The sequence below is a fragment of the Pan troglodytes genome, chromosome 9, assembly GCF_028858775.2.
Source record: "Pan troglodytes isolate AG18354 chromosome 9, NHGRI_mPanTro3-v2.0_pri, whole genome shotgun sequence".
NCBI classification, from domain to species: Eukaryota; Metazoa; Chordata; class Mammalia; order Primates; family Hominidae; genus Pan; species Pan troglodytes.
This window is the reverse complement of record NC_072407.2, coordinates 113835287-113849853: the sequence shown is the minus strand read 5'-3', so window position 1 is coordinate 113849853 and position 14567 is coordinate 113835287. Positions and strand designations below refer to the sequence as shown.

Below are 14567 nucleotides of genomic sequence, written 5' to 3'. Positions count from 1 at the left end.
TTTTTATTTTTTAAATTGATGTCAATTATAAAATTAATAAAGCCACATAACAGAACTTTGGAAGATAGGAGGAAAAATACTCATCTAAATCTACCAGGTTGCTATAGCTACTTTTACCATTTTATTACATTTCTTTCCAGTCTTTCCACATGCATATAGTGTCCATAGCTGTAACTGATGTATAAATAATATTGTACATTTTCTCTTAATATTTTGTCATAATCACTACCTGATATATTATGGTTGTTGAAGAATTGCTTGTTGAATGAGCATTATATTGCAAGAATGTTTTCACTATCTTTGTAACCATAAATTTTAATAGCTGTATAATTGTCCATGAGCTAGATGTAGCCTAGTTTATTTAATCATTTCCCTATAATTGGATATTTTGTAGTTTTTGAAACAGTTTTTACTAAAACTGCAATTAACATTTTCATGAATGGAGCTCTACCTCCCAGCCCCCACCAGCTGGAGTGATAGAAGTAGGTATACTGATATTGAGTCAAGGGATATGAAAATTCTTGATCCATGTTGCTTTTCAAAAGAATTATACCAATTTACAGTGTTATTGACAATAAATGAGAGTGGTTCATGTTTATGAGTTTTTCTAGCTCATATCTGTGACTTCTGTTTTCTTTTTCTGGGTTTCTTTTAGATTCTTGTGTTTTACTTTTTGCGATGTCTTCTGGCTTTTGTGAGCTGTATTTGTGAACTTTACTTTTACAAGTGAGTATAAAAACTTTGCTTCTAAAAGTGCTGTGAGGAAACCCATTATTGCATAGATTATCTCTTGTGATAGTCTAGGCAGTGATTAGAAATAGAAAACACTTGACCGGGTGCGGTGGCTCACACCTGTAATCCCAGCACTTTGGGAGGCCAAGGCGGGCAGATCACCTGAGGTAGAGAGTTTGAGACCAGCCTGACCAACATGGAGAAACCCCATCTCTACTAAAAATACAAAATTAGCCGGTTGTGGTGGTGCATGCCTGTAATCCCAGCTACTCAGGAGGCTGAGGCAGGAGAGTCACTTGAACTTGGGAGGTGGAGGTTGTGGTGAGCTGAGATTGTGCCATTGCACTCCAGCCTGGGCGATAAGAGCAAAACTCCATCTCAAAGAAAAAAAAGAGAAAGAAGTAGAAAACACTTTCCTTCTAGCTCCTGATATATATATCATATACATATTTTTTTTTCTGGGAAAGAAAACTTTTTTTTTCATACTGAGTTTTATTGTATGCTGCTGCCAGTGTGGCTAAAACAGTTACCCTTGTGAAATAGAAATACATGAAATTCAGAGAGGTAGATGTTAAAGACTGATGAAAGTAGAAGTTCGTATATTACAGCACATGTGCTACAGGGATAAGCTTTTGTACAGGCTTCAAATTTAGCTCTCTTTTGAATATCCACTGGATCATAAGAAGTGGTTTGGGAAACTTTTGAAATTCATTTTACTACAAAAAAGAACAGATTTTCTGGGGTCTGAAGGGATTTGTACTTGAAGATACTCCAGTCAGCAGAGGGTCATGTTGAACATTCTGCAGACAGAATTGTTTGAAGTCTGCAGCTGCCTGGGAAACTTTTATGCAGTTGAGCCTGGCCTCTAGCCGGGGCTGTTGAATCACTTTCTTCATAGCGGCAACGCTGGAGGAGCCAGACATGGTGCACGTGAGGGCCGGGCCAGTTCGTGGGTTGGTGGGTCGTGGGTCAGCGGGGCCTGACTGAAAACTTCTTGCTTTTATTTATTGTTCTCTTCTTTTTCTTTTTTTAATTTTTATTTTTCAATAGTTTTTGGGGTACAGGTGGGTTTTGGTTACATGGATAAGTTCTTTAGTGGTGATTTCTGAGATTTTGATGCACCCATCACCTATAGCTCCTGATATTAAATCTGAAGTGTGACTTCTCGTTTGAAACCAACAGTTGAAGGGAACACTGTACTTCTAATTATCGTTTTCTTTCCTGAGGTCATAAATACCATATCCTTATATCATTCATTTTAATTCTGTTAAAAACTATCTAACTGGTCTTTACTTGATAGGATTTAGTAGAACCCTATTTTCAGTCCTAAGATACAGGATCATGATTTCCCTCTGCCCTACAGCTTAGTTGATAAACTACTCCCGGTGTGGGATATCACTGCTCTTATTTGCACCCAATATATTGTCTTTCACAAAGTACCTATTAGTTGATTGAATATTAGTTGGGACTATTAAGCATTTAAGTGTCCCAATAATAAATATAGCCACCTTTTTTACACGATAACTAACAAACGTCTTGTTTTAATAATGCTTTAGTAATATATTTAAAGGTATTTGGACTTAGTGATCATTATTTAAAATCTTCCCACAGCTAAAAATGTCAGATTTTAAAAAATGTTTGGCCTTGACTGTGAGTGGAGTGGAGGGAAAAAAAGTAAAGCTGGTGCTGCCTTTGAGGATTGTAACCGTAAATTGGTCTTTATATGGGTTTGGGCCTGAATTCAAATCACCTACATGGTCCTTCAAGCCCTAAGCTGAGAATTTACTTTATTATATTTTATTTATTTTATTTTATTTTTGAGACTGTCACCCAGGCTGGAGTGCAGTGGCATGATTTCGGCTTACTGCAACCTCAGCCTCCCAGGTTCAAGCAATTCTCCCGTCTCTGTCTCCTGAGTATCTGGGATTACAGGTGCAAACCACCATGCCTGGCTAATTTTTTGTACCTTAAGTAGAGATGGGGTTTCACCGTGTCTTGATCTCCTGACTTCGTGATCTGCCCGCCTCGGCCTCCCAAAGTGCTGGGATTACAGGTGTGAGCCACCAGGCCCAGCCGAGAATTTATTTTAAATTGTTCTGGGTTGCTAGTGCCCGTGGCATCTGGTAAAAAATTTCTCTAGAGAAATGGACCCTTAACCCAAGTGTCTGAAAATTACCAGAGATAAAGTTCTAGTGAACAAGAAATTATAATAAAAATAAATCAGAGCACAGAGGGAGCAAAACATTATGGGTGAGAATCAGCAGAAATAACAGTCAACAGAACGTTCACCTGAAAAACTTCATTTATTGGGAAATAGGAATATAATGTAAGTATATTTAACATTTTCAAACAAGTAAAAGAACCAAAAACATGAACAAGAAACAAGAGATGACCAAATAAATTTAAAAAATTCAGAACTTATAAGAATCATATAATATGTAATATTATATAATATGAATAATATGTATATAATATTTATATTTAAGACTCAGTAGATAAACAGCAGATTAGACATTCTGATGAGTAAACTAGTAAATTGGAAGATTGATTTAAATAAATTACTCAAAATGCAGTACAGACAGACCAAAAAAAAAAGGTAATATAGAAGAGGTTAAGAAATGTGTAAGCCACGGCTGGGCGCGGTGGCTTATGCCTGTAATCCCAGCACTTAGGGAGGCCGAGGCAGGTGGATCACTTGAGGTCAGGAGTTCGAGACCAGCCTGGCCAACATGGTGAAACCTCATCTCTACTAAAAATACAAAAATTAGCCAGGTGTGGTGGCACATGCCTATAGCCCCAGCTACTTGGGTGGTAGAGGCACGAGAATCACTTGAACTCAAGAGACGGAAATTGCAGTGAGCCAAGATCACCCCATTGCACTCCAGCCTGGGCAAGCGAGACTCTCTCTAAAAAAAAAAAAAAAAGAAAAAAAAGAAATGTGTAAGCCAGAGTTGAAAGAACTGATATACATCTAATCAGATTGTAGAAGGAGATGATAGAATGGGGAGAGGCAATATTCGGGGTATTAATAGCTGAGAATTTTCTAGAAATGATGGGACAAAAGATGCTAATCCATGGATTTAGTAAACCTAACATATCCCAAGCTAGATACATAAAAAATTAGTGTAGTGAAACTGTGTAAGACAATAGAGACAAAGAGAAAGATTTTAAAAGTTGTCAGAGAACTAATAGAATACCTACAAAGGAGTGTTAGGCAATTACACTGACAGAAGACTTTTTAACAACCAGAAGACCAAAAAAGAATATCTTCAAAGTCCTGAGAGAAAATAACTTTCATCCTAAAATTGTATATTAGGTTAAGCCATCTTTTAAGACCAAGAGCTAAATACAGACTTTTCAGTTTAAAAAAAAGAGAGAAAGGAAAAAAAAAAAGGAAGAAGCCTGTAATCCCAATGCTTTGGGAGACTGAGGCAGGAGGATCATTGAGGATTGCTTGAGCTCAGGAATTTGAGATCAGCCTGGGCAACATAGCAAGACCTCATCTCTACAAAAAATTAGCTGGATGTGATGGCACATGCCTGTAGTCACAGTTACTCCTAGCCATTCAGGAGGCTGAGGCAGGAGGTTCCGTTGAACGTTGGAGTTCAAGGATACAGTGAGCTATGACCATGCCACTGCACTGCAGCCTGAGCGACAGAGAGTATGCCTCTATCTCGGAGTGGGAGGAGGAGGGGAAGAAAGGAAAAAAAAGGAAACCAACCAACCAAAAAAACGGAATTTATCATTAACAGGTTCTTACTGAAATAACTTCTAAAAGAGATACTTAGGAAAAAGCAAAGTTATTTCAGAAAGAAGCTCTGAAATGCAGTAAGGAATCTGAGCTAGGAAATGATGAACACGTGGGTGTGTCCGAACAAACATTGACTGAGTGAAGCAGTAATAATGCCTAAATACATTTAATCTGTGGGGTTCACACCTACAAGAAAGAATTAGAAGAAGATATGTAATTGCTTAAGTTTGAGAAACACTGATTTAACCACTTATTCACATTTTCATCTATCTCCTAGCCTTTTTTTCTGACAACTACCATTTATTGAGCAACTATGTGCCAGGCACTCTCCTAAGCACTTTTCCTTGCATTGTCCTCACAGAAACCTTACAAAATTTGTATTATTATCATTATTTTATGCTTGAGGAATCAGACAGAGACATTATTCAACCAGAGTAGGGTTCCACTGCTAGTAAGTGGCAGAGCCAGAATTTGAATGTGTGCCCACCTGTATCTGAGGTCTATTATTTTTCACCACATCATTCTATTTTCCACTTGATAGATATAATCTTAGCATGTAAAGAATACATTTTCTTTTAGGTAGGGAGCTTCTCTTCTGTGTCAGAAATAAGCATGTTTGGGTTTCTTATGCACAGTGAATTGCTAACAAACCTGACAAGGTAGTTTTGTGTTTGACTTTAGATCTTCAGTGTTATCTGTGGTACGTGTTCTTCTCCTTTGATTTGAAATGTCTATTCCTAATATTCTCAATGCTGATAGTCTTTGCCTTTTTCCTAGGGCTGTGTGCAAGAAGTTTGGGTTGCACGTGAGTCGAATGATGCTAGCCTTCTTGGTTCTCAGCACTGGCATGTTTTGCTCATCATCAGGTAAGTAAAAGGGCAGATGAGGGAATTGCAGGTCATCACCAGGTAAGTAAAAGGGCAGATGAGGGAATTGCAGGTTCACCAATAGTTCACAAATAGTTGCATTTAAAGGAAGCATGTGTCCAAATGTAGGTTATATTTGTAGAACATGTCAATAATTTGCAGAGCACTGTTATCTACATTATCTTGATTGACCTTTGTAACAATCCTACCATGTAAGTAAGAAAAACATTTTCTCACTTTTGCAGGTAAGGACATTGAAACGTAGATGAAATGATTTACTAAAAGTCAAAATTCATAAATGGTAGAGCTGGTAGTCTCACCAGGATGTTTTCTATTCCATTCTTGCATCAACCACCCACCTCCTTTCTTGGCCATTAGTGGAAAGAAAGTAATTCTTTTATTTTGTTTAAGGAAGTTATTTGTACATAAAGACCTTGTTGTTGATGATTCTGTTTTCTACTGATGATACATTATTTGATATGTATTCTATGTGCATCTTCTGCTGGGCTTTCTTTTAATAATAAGCTTCTGGAAATTTAGAATAAAAACCTCACTCTAGAGCATTGGCTTTCAGACTGTGCTGCCATTGAACATTTGTGTTGTATAAGCTGAATCAAGGTGGTCCACTGCCAAATGGTAGTCTATTCCCAGTTCTCCAGAAAAATTAAGTTACTAGATATAATTGTCTCAATTTTAGTTTCTGCTTGTGTATACCAGGATCTAGTATATACACTGAGTATACACAAAAACATAGTATCTGGCACAAAATTATATGCTTACTTTTCCCTTATTGAATATATCAAAATGGATGTTGTTCTGCAGAGATGTCAGGGCTGTACTCCAGAGTGACTTTGAGAGCCTGTCCTAAATGCATCTGTGCTCTACCCTCAGATTCCTCTGCCCCCTTTGTCCTCTACACTGCAGCTGGAACTGACAGCTTTGGATGGCATCATTATTATTTGACATTTATTGGTAAAGGGTGTACCTCACATGTTTTTTAAGTTGCTTTCCTACTACTTTTTTTTTGTTATTTTCTTTTCTTTTTTTTTTTTGAGACAGAGTCTCGCTCTGTTTGCCCAGGCTGGAGTGCAGTGATGCCATCTCGGCTCATTGCAACCCCCTCCTCCCAAGGTTCAAGCGATTCTCTTGCCTCAGGCTCCTGAGTAGCTGGGATTACAGGCGTGCACCACCATGCCCAGCTAATTTTTTTATTTTTAATACAGATGGGGTTTCACCATGTTGGTCAGGCTGTTCTCAAACTCCTGACCACATGATCCACCTGCCTCAGCCTCCCAAAGTGCTGGGATTACAGGTGTGAGCCACTGCACATGGCCTCTTTTCAAGTGCAAGGTCTTGCTCTTCACCTAGGTGGGTTAGAGTGCAGTGGCACAATCGTAGCTCACTGTAGCCTTGAATTCCTGGGCTCTAGCAGTCTTTCCACTACAGCCTCCCAAGTAGCTAGGACTATAGGCATGCATCACCATGCCTGGCTAGTTTTAAAGTTTTTTGTAGAGATGGAGTTTCACTGTGTTGCCCAGGCTGGTCTCAAACTCTTAGCCTCAAGCAGCCCCCCACACCTTGGCCTCCCAGAGTACTGAGATTAAAGACATGAGCCACTGTGCCTGGCCTGCTACTCCTACAATTGATCTTTATATGTAGAAAATTCCTGAGAATATCTTTAGTTTTGTAATCTCATTTGAGACACAGATAAGTTGAAGGCATCTTTTCATACAGAGCCTCTGAACCCTTTGCTGAGTTTAAAAAAACCTCACTGCCTATTAATTGTGGTTGTTTTGTAGTTGATACTGATTTTTCTTCCCTACTGATTCAGACTTTCTGCAGCAGAAGAGGCAGATCTGCATTTTTGTTCAGAGTTACTAGAAACACTTTAATCAATTGTTTCTGTTCCAGAGACCCTGTACTCTGTCCTCTGCTGTATAAAACAAGGTTGAGGTAGATGAAACTAATTAGGGGGCTATTTAAAGGCCAGATTATCTGTGTCAGCAGGTGGAGAGTGCAAAGCATTGCTGCTGTACAATATCTGGCCCTTGAGGAGGCTTTCTAGAATTTCCGGGGCTAGAGGTTAGGACCAGGACAGTCTCAGAGGACCAATGGAAGATAAGCTTCTTCAGAAGTAAATGTCAGCAATGGCTCTAAGTCTTTTAAAGCATATTCCCTTCCTGGAAATATAATCATGGGGTGTTCCTGGGGAGCGTGGAATTCTATGAGTTTTTGATTTGAGGTGTAGGCTGGGAGAGGAATTACATGGTTAGAATTGTATAATTGGGTTGGTACCTAAAAAAACAGGAAGGAGAGGCCAGGTGCGGTGGTTCACGCCTGTAATCCCAGTACTTTGGGAGGCCGAGACAGGCAGATCACGAGGTCAGGAGCTCGAGACCAGCCTGGCCAACATGGTGAAACCCCGTCTCTACTAAAAATACAAAAATTAGCTGGGTGTGGTGGCACGTGCCTGTAATCCCAGCTACTCGGTAGGCTCAGTCAGGAGAATCGCTTGAACCAGGGAATCAGAGGTTGCAGTGAGCTGAGATCCCACCACTGCACTCCAGCCTGGTGATAGAGCAAGACTCCGTCTAAAAAAAAAAAAAAACCAGGAGTGAGAAAAATAAGAGTCATTGAACTTCATTTTTTTTAAAAAAGAATATCACTTTGCTGTCCTTTCTAATATAGCATTTCCCCAATTATGTACTTGTTTATTGACATTTTATAATGTAGGTAAATTTTTAATCAGTTTTTAATTGATACCTAATTAACCTCGAGCTCTTGTCCTCCTGCCTTTTTTCACTTCTTTACTCTTGCAGCATTCCTTCCTAGTAGCTTCTGTATGTACACTACGTTGATAGCCATGACTGGATGGTATATGGACAAGACTTCCATTGCTGTGCTGGGAGTAGCAGCTGGGGCTGTCTTAGGCTGGCCATTCAGTGCAGCTCTTGGGTAAGAAACTAACAGTTCTTCTCCCATATATCTCTGGGCATATAGTAAATCTTAATGTTGGATTAGCTCCATATTGTCTGCATAGAATCTGAAGTTAATCAATTGGGCTTTCAAAGATTCTGGGAAATGGAAGAATATTTCTCTTAGCACTTACTATTATGATTAATTCTAATAAGAATAATGACCGTTGAGCGTCTGCTATGTGTTAGGCACAGTGAAACCCTTTGTAAACCTTATCTTGAAACCTTACAACAACTCTGCAGGAGAAATACAATTATTAGTACTTTATAAATGAGAAAGTAGACTCTGAGAGTTTGAATAATTTACCTTTAAGATTATGTTTGCTTTTGAATCCAGGCCTTTTTGGCTCTATAGCTGATGTTTTCTCCGCGCGGCACCACCCTGTTCTGTGAATTTTTTCACTCACTCGGATTTGAAATCTGAGTTTCCTCCCGTCTTCCTTCTTTCTTTATTTTTATTTATTTATTTATTTTGAGATGGAGTTTCACTCTTGTTGCCCAGGCTGGAGTGCAATGGCACGATGTTGGCTTATCACAACCTCCGCCTCCTGGGTTCAAGTGATTCTCCTGCCTCAGCCCCCCAAGTAGCTGGGGCTACAGGCGTGCGCCACCATGCCTGGCTAATTTTGTATTTTTTAGTAGAGACGGGGTTTCTCCATGTTGGTCAGGCTGGTCTTGAACTGTCGACCTCAGGTGATCCGCTCACCTTGGCCTCACAAAGTGCTGGGATTACAGGCATGAGCCACTGTGCCTGGCCCAGTCTTCCTTCTTTCTTGCCCCCAGCATCTTTTTTTCCACCAAGCTCCTTGTATACTCTTTGTTCCCACTACTTCTGTTCTAGTGTGTGGTACCTTAATTTCTTACCTGTACCACAGGTAATTTAGGAAAATATTTTAATCTGATGCTAAGGTTATTTTAGAAGGATTATATCTTTATTGTAAAAAAAAAAAGTAAGTACCAGATTGTATAAGGTAAAAACAATTCCTAATTTTCTTCTCCGCTAGCTCAATCCTCAAAGATAGTCATTGCTAATAGTTTGGTATATGTCTTTCCAGAAAAATTATGCTGTGTATATAAATATTTGTACACATACCTATCTACATTCTTAAAACAAATGGAATTATTCTGTATATATATAGGTATTCTACATATTAAATTTATATAATTGTTTATATTGGTTGCATAACATTCCATGATTTACTTATTGCCTTATTGGTAGACATTTGGTTTTCATTTTTTTACTGTTATACCCAATGCTTCAGTGAACAATTTTTTTTTTCTTTTTTTTTTTTTTTTGAGATGGAGTGTTGCTCTGTCACCCAGGGTGGAGTGCAGTGGCATGATCTTCGCTCACTGCAACCTCTGTCTCCCAGGTTCAAGCAATTCTCCTGCCTCAGCCTCCCAAGTAGCTGGGTTTACAGGCGCATGCCACCACACCCAGCTAATTTTTGTATTTTTAATAGAGACGAGGTTTTACCATATTGGCCAGGCTGGTGTCGAACTCCTGACCTCGTGATCCGCCTGTCTCGGCCTCCCAAAGTGTTGGGTTTACAGGTGTGAGCCATCGTGTCCGGCCCACTGAACATTATTATACAGATATCTTTGTGCACTTGTGGGAATTTACCTATGGGGTAAATTTTTATGAGGGGAGTTACTAAGAGAATAGGCCATTTTAAGTTTTCTTAATTGCCTTTTAAAGGCTGGTTTCCTCATCTCCATTCCTTTCTTCTATTCTATTTTGCACATTCTCAGATTTTCATATTCCTCAGGATTGTATCTTATGTCCTCTTCTGTACTTTCTGCTGTCTCTCAGCCATCTTGGTGATTCCCATAGCTTAATGTCTAGTCCAGTTATCTCTCTTGAGCTTCATTCATATATTCCCAGCTGCTTAGTAGATAGCTGCTGAATTCATTATCTTCTCTCTATAGCTGTTCCTTTACTTGTGTTTCTATTCCAGTAAATAGTACTGCTGTCTCCTCAATACTGACCCAGAAACCTGAAAATTGTCTGTGACTCTTCTGTCTTTCCCGTCAGTGTTAATTGGTTGTATCTCCTGAATATCTTTTGAATCTGATTACTTGTCTTCACTCCCTCTTGTTCCTGGATCACTACACGGCCTCCTAAATGATCTCCTCCTCTCTAGTCTTGACCCCTGTAAATCAGCTCTCCAAACTCCACTAGAGTTATATTCCTCAAATGCAGATGTGGTTGTATCACCTCCCTGTTTTAAACTCTATGGTAGCTTCTCCATTGCTTTATGTCATGGAGGTTGGCCGACTGACCTGTTTTTGTGTAGCCCAACAACTAAATAGTTTTTACGTTTTTAAAGGGTTTTTAAAAAACAACAAACATACACAGAGGGAGAAGACTATGCAACAGAGAACATATGTGGCCTGCGGAGCCTAAAATATATACCGTCAGATCCTTTAAATAAAAAGTTTGCCAACCCCTGCCCTGTGGTATCCAAACTCAAAGATAACACAGAAAGCCCTGCATGGTCTTCCTTTTACTTTTCCAGCTTCTTTTTGTCAGTTCTTCCATTCCTTTCATTCACTATTTCATCTACATTGAATTTCACTGAGTTCCTCAAATACCTCTTGGGTGCCACATTTCGATGAGTCTGCCTTTACCAAGATAAGTGATTTCAGGATCACAATTAGTTAGTTAGCAATCAGTATACTGTCATTCATTGAATGCTTTGTGCTAGATACTGCTGATATTTTAGAAATTAGACAGTCATGGTTCCTGCCCTTTTGGAACTTAACATTTTAGTAGGAAAGACAGATATTGGACAAGTAATTAAAAGTATGACTTATCAAAGGAGAAATACAGGTGCTATGGAAATGGAAGTAGTTGGGGTGACAAAAAATAAAAACGCAAAATGTTATACGGAATTTACATAACAACATGGAGGTTCAAATCACAGAAGAGGTACTGTGACAGCACATGACATTGCTAAATCAATGATAGAGATGATGATGCCATATAAATTCAAAGATGGGGCCAGGTGTGGTGGCTCATGCCTGTAATTCCAGCACTTTGGGAGGGCGATACAGGCAGATCTCCTGAGGTCAGGAGTTTGAGACCAGCCTGGCCAACATGGTGAAACCCTGTCTCTACTAAAAATACAAAAAAAATAGCGGGGTGTGGTGGTGCACACCTGTAGTCCCAGTTACTTGGGAGGCTTAGGCAGGAGAATTGCTTGAACCCAGGAGGCGGCAGTTGCAGTGAGCTATCACACCACTGCACCCAGCCTGGGCGACAGAGTGAGACTCTGTCTCAAAAAAAAAAAAAAAAAAAAAATTAGCCAGGGCTGATGGCCTGTGCCTGTAGTCCCAGCTACTCGGGAGGCTGAGGCAGGAGAATGCTGGAACCTAGGAGATGGAGGCGGTAGTGAGCCGAGATTGCGCCACTGCACTCCAGCCTGGGCAATAGAGTGAGACCCTGTCTCAAAAAAAAAAAAAAGTCTGTAATAACGTTATTACTAAAATCCTAGTAAATCATGGAAGGGTGAGGTTAGTACTTATTTATTTGGCAGGGTGGGTGTAAGACAGTAGGGCACATATATTTTAGATTTCTGTTACCCATAAATGTGTATAAAATGGAATTCATTCCAGCAGCTCAGTAATTCTATTTCTTGTGCATCAGTGGGATACAGAGCACTCTGACAGGTCCTGTGACGACATCCTCTCACATACCAGGTTTCTTCCCTCACTATAACTGGCAGAGGCATTTTATTCTCAGTTCAGCATGAGGTATGTGTGAATCTGACCTGTCTCTGTCAGTATTTATTTAACTCCCCGCTCTGTTTCTCTGTTAAATAGTTTACCCATTGCCTTTGATTTGCTGGTCATGAAACACAGGTGGAAGAGTTTCTTTCATTGGTCGCTGATGGCCCTCATACTATTTCTGGTGAGTTTTCTTTTTTACTTGCTTTGTCCTAAAGTTGTAATGAAAGCAACTTTGATGCGAAAAAAGGAACATTAGGAGTTTATTCTGTTTTTCATTCTCAGGTTTATCCTATTAGCATTTTGAGAATGTTTCTAGATCAAAACTATTTTCTGCTCTGTTTTAGGTGCCTGTGGTGGTCATTGACAGCTACTATTATGGGAAGTTGGTGATTGCACCACTCAACATTGTTTTGTATAATGTCTTTACTCCTCATGGACCTGATCTTTATGGTAAGGCTTTGTGAAATTTGGGCAAGTGTTAGGAGATAGCTTAATTTGCCTGAACTTCAGCATTTTAATTCAGTTGCCTCGTATCATTAGATATAGCATTTCTTGGCTGATATTATCTTTTCCTATTTAAAAATGACATCTGAGTATAGCACAATGATGACACGTAGCCACTCAAATATTTCTCCTTGATTAATGTGATATTCCAATACTGGCTCTCTATTTTTCCTGTTTGTTATTTTCACTTTCAGAGTTTTGAGGACTCTGAGTATGCTATGGCTTTTGATGCTTTTTTTTTTTTTAATTAAAAGTTACTTTTTTCTCTTCTTATTAAAAAATCAGTATGATAGGAGAAGAAAATGAAAGCATAATACTATCATCTCCATATAACTATTACTAACACCTGGGAGTATACCCCAGACATTTTTTTTTTTTTTTTTTTTGAGATGGAGTTAGACTCTTGTTGCCCAGGCTGGAGTGCAGTGGCGCGATCTTGGCTCCCTGCAACCTCTACCTCCTGGGTTCAAGTGATTCTCCTGCCTCAGCCTACCGAATAGCTGGGATTACAGCTATTAGCCCGCCACCACGTCTGGCTAATTTTTTTGTATTTTTAGTAGAGACGAGGTTTCTCCATGTTGGCCAGGCTGGTCCTGAACTCCTGACCTCAGGTGATCCACCCGCCTTGGCCTCCCAAAGTGCTGGGATTACAGGCATGAGCCACTGTGCCCGGCCCAGACATTTTCTATATATACACACATTTGATGTTACTTTTTCTCTTCCATATTTGCTTTACTTCAATTACGGCATTTGGGGAGAAAGTTTGGAAAATCTGTAGACAAAGTTACAGCGATTGGGGCTGGGCTGGGGTCAGCATGGGAGGGTGGGGAAGTTGACCAGCTTAGGGTTAAGAGAGAAAATGGAATGCCTTTAGTCTGGGGATGCAGTCTTCAGTTTACCCCATCTCCACTCCTTCCCTGATGCCTTTCACTCCACCAGCCACTTTCATTTGGCCCCTGAAGGAATTTGAGTTAGTTACAGTAATGGGGGGATGAGCTAGAGATCTTTTGGATCAAATCAGCCAACTCAGCAAACATTTCACAAGAGAGGCAGTTTTTTCATTAAAATAATTATAGTTTCTTCAGCCTTAATCTTTTGAGGGTCTTGGAACATTCTGTATAAGGGCTTGCTTTGGGGTTCTGCTATGAAGCAGGTTAAGATTATATCTATCTGTACCCCTGTCAATTTAAGTCTTGTCACTAGCCATGTCCATCATTTGCCTGTGCCATTTTGCCAATAGAACCAACAGATTGAATAAGGAGATTTAAAGTAAGAATATGAATGAGATTTACTTGAGTCTCCTGGAATTTTGGGAATATTATCATTCTAGGTGGCAAGTAATAGGTTAAGATAAGCAGTGCTTTGTTCAGTGGATTGAATTCACAAATTGCACAGTTAGAGAATAATTACTAAGTGAAATAACTTTAAAAAAGCTCCTTTATGGCTCTAAGATCCCCAGGGGTGTGAGAAAAGGCCCCAGTATTAAGCTTTTGCCTCTAGATGTCTCCCTTTAGCTAGGGAGAGTTTGCATGTTTGTGATTGCCTCTTGTTTTAGTTTACTTGTAAAATTTTATTCTATTTCACAAGGCAATAAAAGATCTTAGATCTAGACTGCACAGTAGAAATTGTTTCACAGAGAGCCTATTAGAAACACAATATCTACTCTGTGTGGGTGAATAAATTGAGTTAATTTGTGTTAATTTTGAAAAATTGACTTCTCCACCTTTATAATGGGTTACTGATATTCTAACTCTTTATAAAACCTTTTGTGAGAGACTTATGAAAGTGACAGATTTTTTTGTATCCCTCTGGATTGATGAATCTCTTTTTTTTTTTTTTTTTTTTTTTTGAGATGGAGTTTCGCTCTTGTCACCCAGACTGGATGCAGTGGCGTGATCTCTGCTCACTGCAACCTCCCCTCCTGGGTTCAAGCAATTCTCCTGCCTCAGCCTCCTGAGTATCTGGAATTATAGGCGCCCGCCACCACGCCCTTCTAATTTTTATATT

At 39.4% G+C, this 14567-nt stretch overlaps 2 protein-coding genes across 19 annotated transcripts in view; one reads left to right on the top strand and one right to left on the bottom strand.

The window, feature by feature from the left end:
- ALG9 (ALG9 alpha-1,2-mannosyltransferase) overlaps positions 1–14567 on the top strand; it is a 101919-nt gene that overhangs the window by 10977 nt on the left and 76375 nt on the right. For all 18 annotated transcript variants that reach the window (XR_010147081.1, XR_010147083.1, XR_010147082.1 and 15 more), the window contains 5 exon segments: positions 656–726; positions 5261–5349; positions 8169–8304; positions 12150–12237; positions 12401–12506. Coding sequence is in view for 15 of the 18 variants with exons in the window: in XM_016919745.4 (XP_016775234.2) it covers positions 656–726; positions 5261–5349; positions 8169–8304; positions 12150–12237; positions 12401–12506 (490 nt within the window). In the remaining 3 variants the exon portion in view is untranslated.
- Positions 1448–1655, bottom strand: LOC129136331 (guanine nucleotide-binding protein G(I)/G(S)/G(O) subunit gamma-5). The gene has a single exon (XM_054661639.1). It carries the CDS (start codon positions 1653–1655, stop codon positions 1449–1451), a length of 207 nt encoding a protein of 68 aa, XP_054517614.1. The 3' UTR covers position 1448.